At 46.0% G+C, this 19,035-nt stretch overlaps 1 protein-coding gene across 1 annotated transcript in view; it reads right to left on the reverse strand.

Moving 5' to 3' along the window:
- Positions 1–19,035, reverse strand: part of GAD2 (glutamate decarboxylase 2) — a 92,222-nt gene extending 73,187 nt beyond the window's left edge. Inside the window, exons 1-8 of the mRNA XM_032243849.1 lie at positions 18,128–19,035; positions 16,337–17,375; positions 15,558–15,617; positions 15,226–15,375; positions 13,933–14,166; positions 9,218–9,308; positions 8,564–8,676; positions 2,891–3,006 (exon numbers count right to left, since the gene is read on the reverse strand). Coding sequence (XP_032099740.1) covers positions 2,891–3,006; positions 8,564–8,676; positions 9,218–9,308; positions 13,933–14,166; positions 15,226–15,375; positions 15,558–15,617; positions 16,337–16,412 — 840 coding nt within the window. The 5' untranslated portion in view covers positions 16,413–17,375; positions 18,128–19,035. The remainder of the gene's footprint in view (positions 1–2,890; positions 3,007–8,563; positions 8,677–9,217; positions 9,309–13,932; positions 14,167–15,225; positions 15,376–15,557; positions 15,618–16,336; positions 17,376–18,127) is intronic.

Raw genomic sequence — 19,035 nt, forward strand, 5'->3', positions numbered from 1 at the left:
AAGAAAGAAAGAAAGAAAGAAAGAAAGAAAGAAAGAGAGAGAGAAAAAGAAAGAAAGGAAGGAAGGAAGGAAGGAGGGGGAAAGAAAGAGAGAAAGAAAGAAAGAAAGAAAAGGGAGGAAGGAAGGAGAAAGAGAAAAAGAACAAGAGAAAGAAAGAAGGAAGTAGACTCTGAATTTACAGTATCAGGAAAAGAAGGTATAGAAAAATTATTATTTTCAGATCCTCAGACCGCATGGCTTGACCTTTCTGGGCAACTCTCAGTCAATTTACATAAAGCATGAGGTTGAGAAGCTCATGCCCAAACCAGAGACGCCTGGCAGACAGCACAGAGTGGCTTGCTGCTGGACCAAACTCATTTTAACTTGTGGACACAGCCTGGAAACCAAAAGCAAAAGATGCCCAATAAAAGATCATCTGGAATTTTTGAGGCTGAGAATGCAGTAACATGTAACTATTTAGGGGTCTGAACCCATCTCAGGAAAATAGTAATTGAGGAGAAAAATAGATCACATTTTTCTATCTTTCGAGAAGCTGAGAAATGGAAGTAATCTCCTGGCGGGGTACTAGGTAGGATGGGCTGAATAACAGATGCTCCCTGCCACAGAAATCACATCCTCATCTTCAACACTGTGAATATGTTACTTTCCATGGCAAAAGGCACTTTGCGGATGTGATTTGGTTAAGGGTCTTGAGATGGGGATTATCCTGGATTATCTGAATGGGTCCAACAGGGGGAGGCAGGAGAGCCACAGATGGAAAGAGATATGGCAGTGGAAGCAGAGGTCAGATGTATCTATCTTTCTATTATCTGTCTATCTATCTATCTATCTATCTATCTATCTATCTATTCTCTATCTATCTATCTATCTATCATCTGTCTATCAATCTATTGAGGGAGATCCGAAGATGCTACGCTGCTGGTTCTGAAGATGAACCAAAAAATGTAGGTGGCCTCTAGACACTGAAAATGGATTCTCCCAGAGAACCTCCAGGGAGAACGCAGCCCTGCTTTCCCCATTTTAGATTCTGACCCCCAGAACTATAAGATAATCAATTCATGTTATGGTAAGACACAAAGTTTGGGATCATTTGTTCCAGCAGCAACAGAAAGGTAAAATACTAAGTAATTTTAGGCTGTGGTCTTTGCTCAGTGTAACCTCTATACGCTGAGGAAGGGTATTTAACAAAATCATAAAACCCCAAAACATGACTGAAAACAAGATGCTTTGATATATGTTAACATAGAATTGCTAGTTTCCTTTAATTCTATGGCTACTACTGCGTTAATGAACTGTATCCGCTGGTTTCCACTCTGTTTCCTTGTCATAGACACATACAGATACACACCTTGCAGATACACACACATAGACACACACAGACACACACTCACCTCACTTCAAATAGATAATAGAAAAATTCCATGGTGGATCTGGGTCTGAGACCTGTCATGGTTCCCTGCATCTCCTGAGTGACATTTCCTCAAAGGAGCCCTGAGTCTCCCTCTAGACCCTTCCTCCCTCCCTGTCTCTAGTTCCCTGGCCATCAGTGGGTTTCCTGATTGTCTCTGAGGCAGCTGTATTACAGACCCCAGGCTACTGTGAGGCAGAGATCATTAAAGAACAGTCTTATGCTTTTATTTTTGTTTTTTGTTTTTTTTTTTTTGAGAATGGAGTGTTGCTCTGTTGCCCAGGCTGGAATGCAGTGATGTGATCTCATCTCACTGCAACCTCTGCCTCCCAGGTTCAAGCGGTGATTCTCCTGCCTCAACCTCCTGAGAAGCTGGAATTACAAGCATGTGCCACTACACTTGGCTAATTTTTGTATTTTTAGTAGAGACAGGGTTTCACCATGTTGACCAGGCTGGTCTCAAACTCCTGATTTCAAGTGCTCTGCCTGCCTAGGCCTCCCAAAGTGCTGGGATTACAGGTGTGAGCCACCGAGCCCAGCCGGGTGCTATTACTTTATGGTAAAAAAAAACAAAAAAAACAAAAAAAAAACCCTCTGGTCAAGCCAGCCAAAGATGAATGTTAAATGGTTTAGGCTCAGTATGATGGTGGCTCACACCTGTAATCTCAGCATTTTGGGAGGCTGAAGTGGTAGGATCACTTGAGGCCAGGAGTTTGAGACCAGCCTAGCCAATATTGCAAGACTCTGGCTCTACAAAAATTAGAAAAATTAGTCAGCTATGATGATACACATCTGAAGTCCCAGCTATCCAGGAGGTTGAGGTGGGAGGATCACTTGAACCTAAGAGGCTGAGGCTGCAGTGAGATGTGACTGCACCGCTGCACTACAGTCTGGGTGACAAAGCGAGACTGTCTCAAAAAAAAAAAAAAAAAAAGGCTCAAGGCACCATGAGGGCAGAATATCTACCAGATCAGTGGGCTGAGTTTTTAAACAGAAAAAATGTTTCAAAGGCTACTCTGGAGTTTTCATTATATGGGCCTACAATGGTCCAAATGAGCTTGTAGTCCCTCTGCCTTCTCTCCTCCTCCTCCCCTTCCCCGAGCATGCAACTTGATTGCACAGAAGCGAAGGGTACAATCACAGCTCACTGTAGTCTCCACCTCCCGAGCTCAAGTAATTCTCCCACCTCAGTGTCCTGGGATCATAGGTTTGTGCTGCCATGCCCAGCTAATTTTTTAAATTTTCTGTGAAGATGGGGTCTCACTATGTTGCCCAGGCTGCTTCCTTATCTTTGAGGGTTTTCTTGAATTTCAAAGAGTCAAGGAGGGTACCCCATAGTACCACTCAGCTTTCTCCCCCATTCTCTCCCAAGGTGTTTCCTAGAAAGAGGACCTCTGGGGATAATGCATTTCCAGCCACCATTCCTTCAACTTGGGCTTTACCGAACATAACCTTAAATTTGGAAGGAACAGAAACACATACATGCTCAGACGTGAAGGCAATGAGCCTGGGAACAGCAGCCATTCCTTTCTCCTTGACTTCCGGGAACATCTTAAAGCGTGCGATCATCATGGCATACATGTTAGATATGGCGCCACCTACAGTGCACAGCAACACACAGTTACTTTATGTATTAGGGACCTCATTTCACATGCAAGCAACATTCCCTGCTTCCGCTAACGTGAGTCCTCCTTGGACTCAGGAGAAAACCCTGTTGGCTTTCTCTAAACTGAATCCTCAGACTCACAGGCGCTACCCAAGAGGGCACACTGGGACAGGACAGGTGCCACACGCCATGCCCCATCTCAGTCACTCAGGGGAACTGCAAAGGATTCTGCTCTTGCCGGGAGCCCTTTGAAGAGGATTTTTTTTTTTTTTTTTTTTTTTTTTTTTTTTTTTTTAATTCAAAAGAAAACAGTTTGCCTTCCATCCCAGCTTGTGAGTGTGGTCATTCAGCATTAGGTCTGTAAAATCCTACGTATATCCGAATGAAGATAACTTATTATTTTTTTCATTTCAACTCATTCAGTGCCTTGCACTTGCATTAAGATAAATCAGCTGTTACTCGGTTACTGGTATGAGCTGTTAATCAACAATTCTTTTTTTTTTTTTTTTTTCTCTTGAGACGGTCTCACTCTGTGACCCAGGCTGGAGTGCAGTGGCATGATCTCAGCTCACTGAGACCTGCATCTCCTGGGTTCAAGTAATCCTCCTGTCCAGCCTCCCAAGAAGCTGGGACCACAGGCATGCACCACCACACCCGGCTAATTTTATTTATTTATTTATTTTTGTATTTTTAGTAGAGACGGGTTTCACCACGTTGGCCACGTGGGTTTCACTGCATTGGTCAGGCTGGTCTCAAACTCCTGACCTCAAATGATCCATCTGCCTCAGTCTCCCAAAATGCTGGGATTTCAGGCGTGAGCCACTGTGCTCTGTCTAATCGACAATTCTTTTTTTTTTTTTTTTTTTTTTTTGAGAACAGGGTCTGGCTCTGTTGCCAGGCGCCAGGCTGGAGTGCAGTGGCCCGACCTGGACTCACTGCAACCTCCGCCTCCCAGGTTCAAGCAATTATCCTGCCTCAGCCTCCCGAGTAGCTAGGACTACAGGCACCTGCCACCACGCCCAGCTAATTTTTGTATTTTTAGTAGAGACGGGGTTTGACCATATTGGCCAAGATGGTCTCGATCTCTTGACCTCGTGATCTGCCCGCCTCGGCCTCCCAAAGCGTGAGCCACCGCGCCGGGCCTAATCAACAATTCTTACCTAGCAGTCCTCAGCCTTTTTGGCAGCAGTGACGCATTTTGTGGAAGATAATTTTTCCACTTAAAGGCGGGTCAGAGCCTGGTGGGGTGGGGTGGAGAATGATTTTGGGATGAAACTGTTCTACCTCAGATCATTAGGCATTAGTTAGATTCTCAGGAGGAGCATGTAACCTAGATCCGTCGCGTGCGCAGTTCATGGGTTCAGGCTCCAGTGAGAATCTAATGTGGCTGCTGGCCTGACAGGAGGCGGAGCTCAGATGGTATCTCTGGCTCGCCCCCTGCTCACCTCCTGCTATGCGCTCCGTTCCTAATAGACCACATTCCCATTAGGGATACACCACAGGGGGCTGGGGAACCCTGTTATAAAGGATCAACCTCCAAGTCCATCTCATCATACTCATCTGTTCATTCCGTCTAAACAGTTCTCCCCTTGCAAAGACATCATTGAAATAGAATTGTGTTAGCTGACAAAACTTATTTCATAATTATAGAAAAACAACTAAGAATTTTCAGTCCATATTGCGTTACTTTTCTATGTCATCCTAAGGTTGTCAGGGATTCCACGCCATAAGATTTATGTCTTATAAGTAGAGTCTCACTTGACAAGCAAAGAAAACCCAGAGCCGTTGGGAAGTTTAGGGTTTTTGCAATTCATAAAAGACAGATTGTTATGAATTCAAATTAATACACTGGTGTGGAAGGCATGAGGCCATGAGGCAGAGTGAAGGTACTGCCTCTCCCTCCTACGGCGAAGGGGACGCCCCAGGCCCTGCCGTCACATGAGTGCTCTGACTTGCTCTCCTTCCTGGTGGCTGAGGAGCAGGAAGGCTCCGTGTCAAGCTGAATGGTCCATGCCTGGCCATGACCTTTGCCTCTCCGGCCCTGGGCTCTGACCCAAGCAGGCCGCCTGGCACAGAGCACTCATCACCCAGATCCCGGCTCTGTCCTCAGTCAGAATGAGGGCGATTCCTTCCTTCCTGGACCCCAGAGACACAGGATAAGTAGAATCCAGGTCACGCCTGCTCTGAGCAGACACCCTGTCTAAAAGGCTGACTGTAGGTGGCTGGAACCAGGGTCCGCTTCGAAAGGAAATTCCATTCCAGCTCATGGTCTTGGCACTTACTGACATTTTGGGCAACATAACTGTGGTAAGGGCTGACCGGCACATTGCAAGGTGTCGAGCAGCATCCCTGGTTTCTACCCACCAGGTGCCCATAGGACCCCCTCCCCCAGACAATCAAAAGTATCTATAGATTTTGCCATACGTCCCTTGGGGAGGGCAAAATGACCTCGTTTGAGAATTGTAGCTTTAGTTGTTCTTATTTATTTATTTATTTATTTATCTTTCTTTCTTTCTTTTTAAGACTAGCCAAGCGCAGTGGTGAGAAGGGGGGAAAGAGTAGAACAAGGAGTTCGATCTGTAACTGACTGTGAACAATCGATTGGCGTAACTCACTACCTTTGGACCAGCCAGCTTTAGTTGTTCTTAAAGACGCTGGAGAAGGAAGGAGGGGAGAAGAAAAAGGGGAAGATGTACCCAAAGAAAGTGCTCTTCACATGCGGTTCTCCTGAGGCTTCCAGCTCTGCCCTCCCACGGCGTACTCTGCAGCTCAGCTGTCCTCTGGCTAAAGGCTCAGCAGCCCTGAGTGGGAGGAAGAAGCTTCTGGGCCTCTGGGCAGAGAAGACCGCTTTGTGTAACAGAGGCAGGAGAACAGATGCGTGAGCTCTTATTTCCTATGAATCTTTTAAAAAAGGATGTAAAAGCAAGTGCTACTTTGGGAGACTGAGGTGTGGGTGAGTCATCTGAGGTCAGGAATTCAACACGTGGCCAACATGGCCAAACCCGATCTCTACTGAAAATACAAAAATTGGCCGGGCATGATGGCACGCACCTGTAATCCCAGCTACTGGGGAAGCTGAGGCACAGGAATTGCTTAAACCCAGGAGATGGAGGTTGCAGTGAGCCGAGATCATACCACTGTACTCCAGCCTGGGTGACAGAGTGAGACTCTGTCTCAAAAAAATAAAAAATAAAATAAATAAAAGCAAGTGCTGAAATATTATGAAAACCCTTTTAGCTAGGAAAAGGTCTATGACCAAGCCAAGCTTTCTTTCCTAGCCCCTCCTCAGTCTTTGTGCTTTGTGACCTAATGAGCAGTAAGGAGTGCTCTGTACTTCTCTGGTTCCCAGGGTAGGCGACATCACAAAAGCAGATTTCTTCTAGGAGTCCTAAAAGACTTTCCACAAAGCATGATGCCTTTGAATATTATTGATGTAGGTGTAAAGCTGTATGTTTTAAGTAACAGATCTAACCCTTCACATTGAATCCCAGGGAATGTGACTTTTAGATCCCAGACCCACAAGATGTGTGGCTTTCTCTATCCCCACTCTTAAACTGTAAGACCCTTTACTGCAGGAGCAAGGCTGGATGCTCCCAAGAATAGCATCCATAGCGAGTAAGGATGTGATGAGCCACTTCTCCTCTGTGATGTCTTGTAGAAAGTGGAGCAAAAACAGGTTGCAATGACCTTCTTTGCTGTCTTCTCCCCATTTTGCAATGTCTGCATTGCACTGTAGTGTGATATCTATGGCTTACGCCTTGGGGTAACAGCAAATGGGTCTTTAGGTTCCAAGGAAGCCTATAATTTCCATACTCAAGCTGAAGTCTTCTCCACGTGAAAATCCCCCATCGTCAATAAGTGTGGAGGGTAAGCTCTAAGTCCATACCCGGCCTTGCAGAACTGCCAAAGAGAATTATTTCTCGGGGTATATGTTTTCTGGGGCATGTAGGTTTTTCAGACCAGCCAGGTAAACTGGGCCTGGCTCTTATTCAAATTAGTCAATGTTCAGGATCAACATGTACAGCTGTTCTCTCCATACTCCTGGGGACCATTAAAACTTATGGCATGGGAATAAATTCAGCATGAAATAAATTCAAATAAAAGAAAAAAACAGAGCCCAGTATGTTCTTGGTTCGTCTCAGGGACAGATCAATCCTAAAACCAATCACACAAGAGTAGGAAGAAGAAAGGTAGAAATGATGAGGATCTCTGTATCCCACTTCATTCCTCACGAAAAATGTTTCCAAAGCATCAGGCAATGATGACAAAGCTTCCCCAACAGGGATGGTTTTCCAAAGGAAAACTAAGTACTAAGTGCCCTACAAAATAAAGGCTAGGTTAAAATTCATCACAGCTGTTGTTCAATGACTTTTAAAAAAGCGAATTTTCCCTTCCATTTAACTAACACCTTTTCCTTCAGCACCTGAAAAATTGTGCTATATATTTAAACACACAAAGTAAAATAGCCGAACAGAGCTTGCAGGCAAACATGCTTAACTTAAGCCCTGGTCTTGGGATCACTCTTGTTTATTTGTCATTTCTTCTTTCCACTCATTCTTTTCGTCCTCCCTCTCTCTCATCATCTGCTTGTCTTTGTAGATTTGCTGAAGAGAGATCACAACCACTTGCCCTTATGCTCTGTCTGACACAACGACAGGTGTGGCTCTGGCCTCTCTCCCAGGTGGGTCCTGTCTCAGTGGACTAATGACTCCCGCCCCTGCCACTGATTAGCTGATGGTCTGCACGTTGGGTTTCTTTTCCATGGGTCAGTGACTCTCTCTTTCCACTGCCTTACTAACTTCTATTCCTTTTCTGCATCAAACCAAGGTCACCCACAGAATCATAAACCGAGGGCATAGCTTTTTGTTTCAGGTTGATTCTCTTGGCTGGAAGAGGTGTAAATAATGGAGCTTAGAATGCAATGGCTGGTGACAAAAGGCAGATGGAAAAGACTGAATGTCATGATAAAAAAAGAGAAGGGATGAGAAAGCTGTTGAAGAAATCATAACCCTCTTTTTTTGCTCTAAGAAATTCTCTCCCAAGGCATTCTCTGTCCTCCTTGACATTAATGTAAGTCCACTTTGCTGCTTGTTATTTCAAAGATACGGTGGTCCATATGCTCTATTGAGTAGATCTACCTTGCTAGGCAACCTTGAACAGCAAATGCTTTAATAAATGAGGCTACCTGTTTCCTTTCACTAATTCTAGGAAGAACAACAGAGAGTTAATTTCCTGATTAGGAATCTTGATTCCTTTGTTCCACATTATCCATACATCCTGCTTGCAGGATCACAGTAGAAGCACTGGGTAAGTACCATCTCTGATTATGCTCTTTTTGGACACAAATAACTGATGTTCAAGCATTGGTTACTTAGCTTGGAGGCATGTCCAATGGTCATGTGCACTTAATCACATTCATTCTTTTGATCAACACACAGCCTATTTAATCTGAGCAGAGACACGGGCTAAATATTTAATCTTCCCTAGGCTTACAACAAGGCATTGCATATTAGAAGAAAAACCACAAAGAAAGTTGAAACATCATGTACCTGGAGAAAATATCCCATCGCCAGAGCCCCCTGGCCAGCCAATGATTTCTCTCATTTTCTTTAGGGTGACATATTCCAAAAGCACAAATACTGGGGCAATTTCATAGGTGAACCTGAAATGTAGTTATGGCCACATTTTACTTTTGTAACTCAAAGAAATAATTTACAGTCATTGCAAAGCTACAGAACTATTTCCTTTTTCAAAACATATATTTATAAGTGTTAAGGTTATAACATTAAGCAGAGACAAAATTATTTCAAAAAGGCCTTCCAAAGGTTTATTTTCTCTATTTCCCTAAAATCAAGAGCTCCAATTATTGACCTAACGCACAAGGGGAATTTATCATATTGAATAAATAAAAAATATTGCAGAGTAACATGATTTAAAAGATAATATCTGGTCCCATTTGTCTTTGACATTATGCATAATAATAAATCAAAAATGTCAGAAAAAAGTCTCTTTTGTGTTTTAAAAATTTTGTAGAGTTAGATTACATGGACGATATATCAGGACTACTTTTTGTACACTTCAGAAATTTGTATCACTATTTTAGTGGCTACTTAATAAAAACAGATTTTCACATAAGAGGTAAAGACTATGGAATGTCACTAATAATTATCCTAAATTACATACAAATACATTTGGCTACTTACATGTTAGTATTTGCTGTTGATGTCAGCCAGTCTGCTGCTAATCCAACCATATCCAATCCAGTGGAAAGTTGATTGAAGTATCTGGGATGCCCTGAATAAAATGGAATGCCAGAATCAGTATCACCTCCAGTGAAAATGAATGCCTCTTAAACACATGATTTCTCTAGCTAAAGGAGCGTGAAAGATCTGTCAGTGACAGAAAATCTGTAAGTAGAAATCCAACATGTACACACATGTGTATATGCAAGAACACACACATACACGCACACGCGCGCGCGCACACACACACACACACACACACACACCATTAAAACATTTCCTGTAACCATGAAGACTACTTTACGTTTTGATATTTCTTAAAGCATGCCCTACAAATCTTCCTTTACACATACTATATAAAAAATAACAAATGTGGTTTGCAATCTGGACATAATTTCTTCTCTACTTTCAATATTTTTGCAAGCTAAAATGCTACTGCAACCCAAAGCAATTCATTCAGGTTACTTCTCGTTTACATTCATGCTGCTAGAAGTCATTTTTGTTGCAGTCATCCTGAGAATCAGTCATACCATGACATCCGCCAGGCATGCCAACATTCATAATAATATCAGTGACAAATGGCTGATGATTACAAAAGACAGGGCAAAAATGAGAAAATAGGACACTCGGCTGAGTGATTTGCCCTGGATTCAAAAGGTGATGATTGTCTAAAGATGGTGTGGACAAAGCTAATTCTTGTCAGTTCTTCTTTGTTGATTATAAACAACAGAACTCCTTCATAGTTGTGATTTAAAATAAAGCCATATACAGTCAACACAACTGTTTTATCAACAAGATGCATAAAGATATAGTCAATGGACTGATTAGTCCATTAGCAAGGCTTATCTAATTAACTTCTGGATTTCTCTAAAACTCTCTAAATGGATTGACATCCACATTCTCCTGAGGCTATTATTTAAAATGTGATTATAAATATGTCATTAGCACTCAGTTTTCTCCTCTTGCTTCACAAAAGCCTATCATCGATAGGTTCGTGATTTGCACAGCAGCAAAAATTTTGGATGATGGGCAATTATGGAAACAGCATCTGATAAAAAGGTATCTTCCTCGTACTGGACATCTGTCTGAAGCCTGGGATGTGATCTCTCTCATCTCCAGCACAGGCAAAACATGATAAAGGAAGGCAATGGGGAAAAGCAGAGGCAAAAGTCAATGTCTAGCTTATCTCCTGCACTGGAGTGCTCTCTTATCAGCCTCAGGCATGTGGCCGGAGAGTTAGACACTGGGAAAAGATAGAAGCTGGGAAGATGCACATTTTAGCGGGATCAGGATTTGTGTATCTAGTGTGCATTCTCCAGCATTGTTTTATGTCCTTGTGGCCTCGTGCAGAACCCTTCTACCTCTGATGCTGACCCCCCTCAGTTTACCCAACCAAGAAGGGTGAAAAGGCCTTTTTGCTGCTGTGGCCGCTGATGTCTGGAGCAACCCTGCTCTCCTCTCTGCCTCATTGACTCCCCATCTCATTATACTCGCAGCTGAAATCACAGCCGTTTCCTCCCTCCCGATGCGCCTTCATTTCTCTTTCTCTAAGCCATTTTTTCAAGTGAGGAAATTAATAAGGATTATCAGATCTATCCATTAATCTTATTCTTTCAATTCATATGCATTTTCTGGATGAATGTGATGTCTATGACTAGACAGTATTTAACTCCAGGGAAACTTGGGAATGAAAACCTCTGCATAAGACAGAAAGGGGTGTGTTGTGCCCCTGGATATCAGAAGACCAATCTACCCTGATGATAGCTTTCTGCAAACCGTGAAAACAAGTTTGATGCTTTCATTGCTAGGTTTCCCTTCCTCCCTCTATATTTTTTGACCTTGGTCTGCCATTTTACCTGAATCTCTCTCCTGCCTCAAAAATTTCATTCCCTGATCATGATGTGAAAACAGGGAGGGAGATGGTTTGACAGGTCAGATCAACAGGCCCTCCTGATTTCTGGCAGAAATACTCCCCTAATGGCATTTACTCTTGTCCTGTGGTCACTACAGGCTGCTTCCTAGGGCTGCCCAGCAAATACAGGCAGGGCTCTCTCTGAGGAATTGTGAGACCTGCCCCCACCAGTCAGCTGTCCTGGCAGCCCTTGGCCTCCTGCTGCCATCGCCGCCCTGCCAGTCCCTGTGATGGGAGCAGAGCACAGTGCGTCAGGCATCCGGTGGCCACACAGAGCCCGTGAGGCCAGGAAGATGGCGAGCTTGAGATGTGAGAATCGGCAGCTCAGACTCAGGGATGCTCCCTGCATGCTAGCAAATGAGCATGGAAGGATGAGCAGACTGGGAACAACCAGCCTCAGGCAACTCTGATCCTGGTGCTCACAATCAGTTGGGAAGAGGCCAAAAGTGGTCCAAAGAGCTCCTAATGTCCTGGCAATACTCACACCAGAATGGCCTCATCTACTGAGGCTTAATTCCCTTTGTCTAATGGTTTGGTTAAAGATTCAGGATCACATTAAGTCCTCCTCTTCCGCAGCCAGCACCACTACCACCAGCACCAAATCTAATGATCTCTGCAAATGTGAATTATATCCTTCTCTGGACAGTTTTCTGTGTTCCAACATTTCTTTTCACAGAAGTAATTTTAACAATCCATGAAGACTTCATTTTCCCACTGCCCTTCACTCCTCTCTCAGCTTGGAGCCCAAGTGGAAATCAGGTTAAGGTCTCTCAGTTGAAACAAGATGACAATATGCATTTTATAAAATAATCTCCCGAGGAGCATTAAAATGTCTGGTGGTAGCAGGGATGGCAACTAATTTGACATACCCTAAATAGTGCCAGATGACAAATATGATAGTTATAGCACAGAAATCTATAGGCTTGCCAGCTGAATAGGGAATAGGACTGCTGTTAATTTTTTGAAATACTATTTGGAAGGAAAAGGCCAGCAGACTAAATATGTTATAAAAACTATTGAGAGATTGAATTGATATTGATATGCCTTGCCTAGAAATCTAACTTAATCCATCACGTTTTTATCTGAACTTTAAACAAAATGCATTGCAGTGACACCTGACTAAGAGTTTCACAAGCATTATGGCAAAATCCAAGTATTGAATTAGCCTATCTTTTCCTGGCACTAAATGGAACATTGATAGACAGAACTATTATTTTCATTGGCTTGCAATTCCCATTATCTTAACTCTTTAGACTGCATTTCAGGCACCGCTAGCTTTCAAGGATGAAGACATGAAACATTTTCATAGGTTCTTTTTGGTTTGGTAGCAATAAAAACAATAGGTAACAATTTATTATTAACATATCTAAATATTAGGTATGGGGAATGGGTCAAACAAAAATGAATTAAAAGCATTACTCAGAAATGCACTATTGCTGCAGGAGAAGCTGAGGAGGGGTAGGACATTTTTTACTGCCTGCTGTAAGCATCATGTGGGTTCTCCATGAATATTAATTGAGGATTTTGTCTAATACACCTTCAAAACTCCTGACTTTGATAGATATCAATGTCCCAAGGTTTTTCATATGCATACCTTTCTTCTCTGTTGGTATAAATAATGTGAACAAAAAGAGAAAAAGAACTAAAGTTCTCACAGCAAACATTTTAAGAATGTTTGTTATTGATTAGCATAATACTGATAATTCATTGGCAAAAAATTTGCAGTCTAAAAGGATGACATTTCTACGGTGATGAACGTTCATGTCATAGTTCACATTTTTTATTTGCTAGCAAATCTTTTAAAGACTACACTTCAATTTAGATCTACAAAGTCCTCCCCGCACCTGGAAATTCATTCATACTTATTTTTATTGCCTTAACGAAGTGCCGTGCCTTCGTGTATCAGAATGATTAGAGACAATGTAAAAAGCAAGGGTAATTAAGACCTGGGCAGATGAATAGCCGACTTTGTGTAGATAACATGAAAGCTCGGAATGGACCCAAATAAATGTTATAAACGAAGCTGTCACATGGATAGAATATAAAGAATCCTGTGAAAAGCCAAGAGACCACAAAAATATATTTTAAAAAATTTCCCCCTAAGGATATCTGATTTGCCCTTCCCCCTTTTTTCTTTATCTCACATACACAGTGGCTGGGAGGGATACACATCCTTGAATAACATGGCTGAATTGTTAAGCTAGCTTCTAGCATGTCTGCTTGTGTGTTGTGTACATTTCCTTAAACATAAGTGAAAATCTGAATTCAAATCGGAAAGGTTGGCCATTTGAGAAAATGTGAAAACATCCCTCCTGCTCAATGATTAATAGTGTGGTGAGCCCTGTTTCTAACCAGTTCAATGCCAAAGAAAATACCAGCACAGCACTGGTATTCGGGGTTTTGTTTGGATCATGCATTTCTTGAGCTTTTATTTCCATATTCTCTTTCTCCATTTTGAGTCTGCTGGCCTCTGCTGATAAATTTTTGCTTCTACACCAGTGGTTAATCTCTGGGTCTAAATACATGCAACGTAAAACCTGATGATTTACACTTAAATCATGTTTCTGACATTATCAACTTCAGAAGCATGAAAAACAACAGTGGAAGGTGCTTTGGATTAGAATCATGACTATAATGACTATTTTTTACATGATGAAAATAACTTTGCAATTTTGAAAATATCAGTAACTCCATCAAACATTTTATAGAAAAAATAAAAATTGTAAAAGACAAAAGAGCTTTATTATTTTCAATGAGACAATACCTGTTTTAATTGCATATTTTAGAGTTGTTTGGCAATGCATCAAAATTTCCTCCAAATTTTGTGGTTGGTCTGCCAATTCCCAATTATATTCTTGGAGAAGCTCATTAGGGTAATGGAAATCAATCACTTTGGTTGATCTATCGAAACTTTTCACCACATACTGAAGTAAAATGTTCATAACATCCTGCAGAAACGCCAATGTGGGCCTTTCCCCGTCACACGCCGGCAGCAGGTCTAAAGAATGGAATTAAAATGCCACGTTTTAATTTTACCGTGAAAATATTCAAGGCAAGATCTTGATAAGGCAATAACATCTCTTTGAATTGAGAAATTTCATGTTAAATAAACATTTTTCTTTAGAAAGGAGGCATTTTTCAAAGATGAAGAGAATGAATGAGAGAAATTACGATTTCTCCTCTTCCCCAAATTAACTCTTGCATTTCAATTCATAACTCATATTGTTGGCTTTCTTTTTTTGAAGAACGTGTGACTCCGTTTATCTATTTCACAGGAGTTCGTCCTAAATGTTGTTTCTCGGTGTATCATCTTAAATGTTTATGGAAAGGTTTCACATCAGAAGAGTTTGTCTGGAATGCCTTCGGGCAAATCAAAGTGGAAAAGGAGCATTAGGATTTCTGGTCTGTTAGGAAGGGAACAGCCGGCCGTCAGTGTGTGTGTGTGTGTGTGTGTGTGTGTGTGTGTGTGTGTGAGAGAGAGAGAGAGAGAGAGAGAGAGAGAGAGAGAGGAACCTGTGTGTGTGTGTGTCTGCATGTGTGCGCGCGCGTGCATTTGGGAGACTGTGTGTAAGCGCACGGGGGTAAAACTTGTGCGCGAGTTTCATGTGAATAGAATCGTTCTCCTGTGAGATTGCAGCTACAAATCACTCTCGTGATCTAAAGACATAAAAAAATTATGCAATTCTGAATTCTCGGGCACGATATTTGGAAATCGGGTCCCACCGAGGCCCCAGCGGCCTAGGGAAGCCAGCCGTCCTCGATTCAGTGCGCGCGCGAGCGCCTGGGTCATTGGCCGCCCGCAACCCCAAGGGCAGCGCTGGGGGAAGAGCGCCACGGCCTCAGAGCCCTCTTGGCGTTCAGACGCCGGTTCGCGGACTTGGACCCAGCGGGCAGGTCCCGGATTTCTGGCTTTCATCTAAAGATTCTGGCAGGTCTCCCCTCCGCAGCCACCCCAACGCCCCAGTCCGGGTCTCAGTGAGAGGTCCGCAGCCAGGCCGCGGTGGGCGGGGCAGAGAGCTGGGCCGGGGCGCCCCGGGGCTCGGCGCGGAGCCTTTACCTGTTGCATGGAGAAACGCGTAGTTGACATCCGCTTTGGAGCAGCTGCAGGGCTTCTGGTCGCAGGCGCAGGCGGCCTTCCGGGCGGCGGCCCGCGGGGTTTGGCTCCCGCCGCTCTCTGCCGGCTTCTCCGCGTCTCCGTAGAGCAGGGCTGGGCAAGGACACCGAGCGCGGGCCTAGTCAATCCTCCGCCGGGCCCGGCTCCCTCGCTCCCGCCCACCCGCGGCCAGGAATCCGCGGCTCCGCTGACCGCGATGCGGAGGTGAGAGGACGGCTTGGACCTCGCGGGCCGCGAGCGCGCGACCTTGCCCGCCCCCGTCCCTGGGCACTCACCGCACAGTTTGTTTCCGATGCCGCCCGTGAACTTCTGAGCCACTTGACACCAGGCTCGCGCTGCAAGGAAAGACAGGCAGGCGGGCAGCGAGGCAGAAAGAGAACATCGGACGGACGTGTGAAATTTCGTTCTGTGTGAACATCAAACAGCCGGGGGTCCGGGAAGAGGCCGCCTTCCTCCTGCGGGCCGCTCAGGACCTAGTGCTGCCGGCACGTGCCGGAGGCAAGCGGGAGCCTGGCCACCCGGGCCGCCCCTCATTTCCTTGAATCTGTTTCCCAAGGAGAAGCCCACACTGCTGCCCCTCCAGGTGCCAGTCGGCTCAGGCAAACTCTCCCTGCCTCGCTTGGGCGAGTTTTCCTAAACACTGAAGCAATCCATTTTTTCGCAGGCTGTCTTTCTAGACCAAGAATTCTCTCACCTTTCCCATTTTTGTTCTATCTTCGCGGTCACTCCGTCCCTCCCCAGGGTCCAGACACCCAGATCTTAGCGGCGCCCCAAGCCCACGGAATTCCACATCCTGGAGACACCGCGGTCTTTGGGGGCTCTTCCAGCCTTCCGTTGAAGGGGCCTGAGACTATTTGGGGGTCTTCCCAGGGGACAAGAGTCTGTAGAGGTCTTGAGCTCTTGGGCAGTCAAGGACTTAGCCCGAAAGCAGGGAGAAGCGCCCGAATAAGTTTCCTGTTGCAGGTGGAAAAACCTCCTTCGGCTTCCCCGTAGCCCCGCAAACCCCAGACCACCGCAAAATTCTCCCGCCGCAGTTCCCCGTTCTCTTTCCTACCTGTGCCGGGATTCTCGGGATCCCCGGAGCCATCTTCAGACCCGAAGGACCAAAAGCCGGAGCCCGGAGATGCCATCGGCGTTGGAGACTGGAGCAGGTCACCTGCGAGTGCAAGCTGCCGGCGAGCTGCCTTGGGCTTGGCACTCCGCGCGCGTGCGTGCCCGTGTGGCGGGAGGAGGGCACCGCGCGGGGACCGGCGGGGCCGCGCGGCGAGGGCGGGTGTCACGCCGGGATAGAAAACGCGCGTGTCTGGAGACAGGGTTTAGGGACGTGGCAACGCTTTGGAAGCCGCGGAGCCTTAAAAGGGACGGGGACAACCTAAGGGTCTTCGGAGCCCGGACTCAGGAAAGCGCCGAGAGCCCGAGAGCATTTGAGGGAGAGGCAGCCCAGTGGGGATGAATGTGGGGGCGGCGTAGGAAAAACCAGGAGAGAGGGAGGGAGCTGAGTCGTGAGGTTGCGAGGCAGACCGTGCACGACAGCTGGAGTCAGAGTGCGAGGGTGGGAGGCGTGCCAACGCGTCCTGGGGCGAGCCAGAGGCGGGAAGTGCCGGCGGTCGCTGTCCCGGGTGCTGCCACCGCCGCTGCGCGTCGGCCTCAGCAAGAGGCAGACTGGGGACACCTCGGCGAGGCGGGACGTGGCCCAGAGTAGTTTTCTGTGTGCACGGACTGGGGTGTTGTTTGAGGTCTGACTCCCGCTGAGTGGAAGGAAGCGGGGTTCCGTCGCCGCCTTCCTCCTAGCTAGTGCTGAGGTCGCTGCGACCTCGAGAGATCGCTCCGCCTGGCCGGCATCAAGCGCCTTTCACGAGCCTGAGGAGGAGACGGCGGGTGAAGGTCTCCTACCCGCTGATGGGCTCATTTCAGCGCCTTAGTAGAGCTTGACGCCTGCCTGCTGAACCGCGCCGTCCCCCTGGACGCACCGTTCTGCGCAGCCAAGGGCTAGATCTCAGGGCCCACCGTCCAGGCTCTGAGTGACGGGTGGGGAGGATGACTGCTGATTGAGGCAATTAAAATCCACGCTGGAGTCTTCCGAGGACCTTGGGCTGGGGAAAACAAATAAAACGAATGGAAACTTCTTGGAAGGGAAGGAGGCAGAGTGGCCAGAGTCGGCAGCATTGACGGTGGGTGGGGGATGGGATCAGGTCATTTGGTGACCTTGGCCCGTAGAGGCGTGGAAGGGCCCGCTCCTTGCCAGTAAGGGGAATCTGTGTGCGCCTGGGAGGGGAGAACAGGGTTTCCAACTAAGCAATCTCAGCTTTCCAAATCCGAGTAGGAAAGAAGGCATCGCCCACAGGGCCCTCGTTTTAAGGGGACTCAAACCAATGGCACCCTCCCGCACCCGCCCCCAGAGAATCTTCCCGGTAGCGGGCGACCCGGGAGCGCGAGATTGGCTCTCTCTTCCTAGTAGGAAGGGTTTTCTCTTTTTCTAATAAAGAAAGGAGAAGAAAGAATCTTTCTGATGATTTCCTTTCTACAAAAAGCTGTTACAGACAAGGAGGACGCCCTGAGGATTGGGAGCCCTTTGACAGTTTGCGCCGCATTCTCCTGGTAGTCGAGATCAACTTCAAGTGCACCTCGCAACTCTGGGGCTCTGGGAGAGAGGGAGGGAGAGAGGGGAAAGGGCTGCGGTCGGCTTCCCGAGGCGGCTGCCTTCCCCTTGCCTGCCAGAGCGCCTGTCATTTCCATTGTGTTCACAAGCCGTTTTCTTTCTCTGACCTCCTGAACCAGCCACCAAAGCTGCTACCAAAGCAGAGACCCGGGGATCCCGTCTGGGAGACCATCCCTCGACCCTCACTTAGAAGGGACATCCTGGCGCCCATGCTGGATGCATACGTGCCCAAGTCCTGTGTCCTGGAGCACAAATGTCCCTGGTCAATTTTCTCCACGAAGCGCTGTCTTCTTCTCGCTGCCTGAGTCCAGGGCTTCCCTGAGGAGTCATGGGATCCACACTATGGCAGCTGGGCCCAGGCACCGGGGTCAGAGCAGGGAACCAGTCAGGCGTTGACAGCGTCCTGCGGAAGGCTGGTGCTGAGCTGGCTAAGTGGAGAAGTCTGGACCAGGCTGTGGGAACCCGGGTGGTCAAAAACTCAGTTTGGCTCTTCTTTCTGGCCCTCCTGGCGCTGACACTCCAGGTGACCAAGGTAACAATTCCGGAAACAAAGACTTGTGGTTCAGCCATCTGAACCACAGACATGGCAGCTCCGCAGCTCTCTCCAGCCTCGCAGAGGATGGTTCTTTGTTTAAATGCACATCAAATCCTGCAAAGGTTTTGCTCCAAGCCAGCAGGCTAGGGTTGCAGAACTTTTCTACTGTAAATGAGTGGTTGAAAACATACAGGTTCTTAAAGACAAGCATTTAAAACACAAAACCCCCAAGAAGAAATGGATTAAAACATCTGAATTTAGCTGATTATTTTTTTCTTTTTGGTAAAGCAATGGCTTTAAGTGTTACTGTTTTAATTCTATTAAATCCCACAGATCTGGAGTACTTTGGATCTAATGGTGGTATTTATACTTTTTATTTAAACGCACCCAGCTTCGGATGCAGACGGGGATCTGATTTGTCTTTCCTGAAGGCTGTCCCTCCCTTGACGGCAATTTGCTTTGTAATGACCTTCATTTCACAAAAGAGCCCATTCCCCGTCTTCAGGGCTTGGGGTTGGAGATAACAAAAGAGCTCTGGGAGGTAATAATTACAGTCATT

Source organism: Sapajus apella, unplaced genomic scaffold (assembly GCF_009761245.1).
Source record: "Sapajus apella isolate SASKATOON/1434 unplaced genomic scaffold, GSC_monkey_1.0 scaffold53, whole genome shotgun sequence".
Classification (NCBI taxonomy): domain Eukaryota; kingdom Metazoa; phylum Chordata; class Mammalia; order Primates; family Cebidae; genus Sapajus; species Sapajus apella.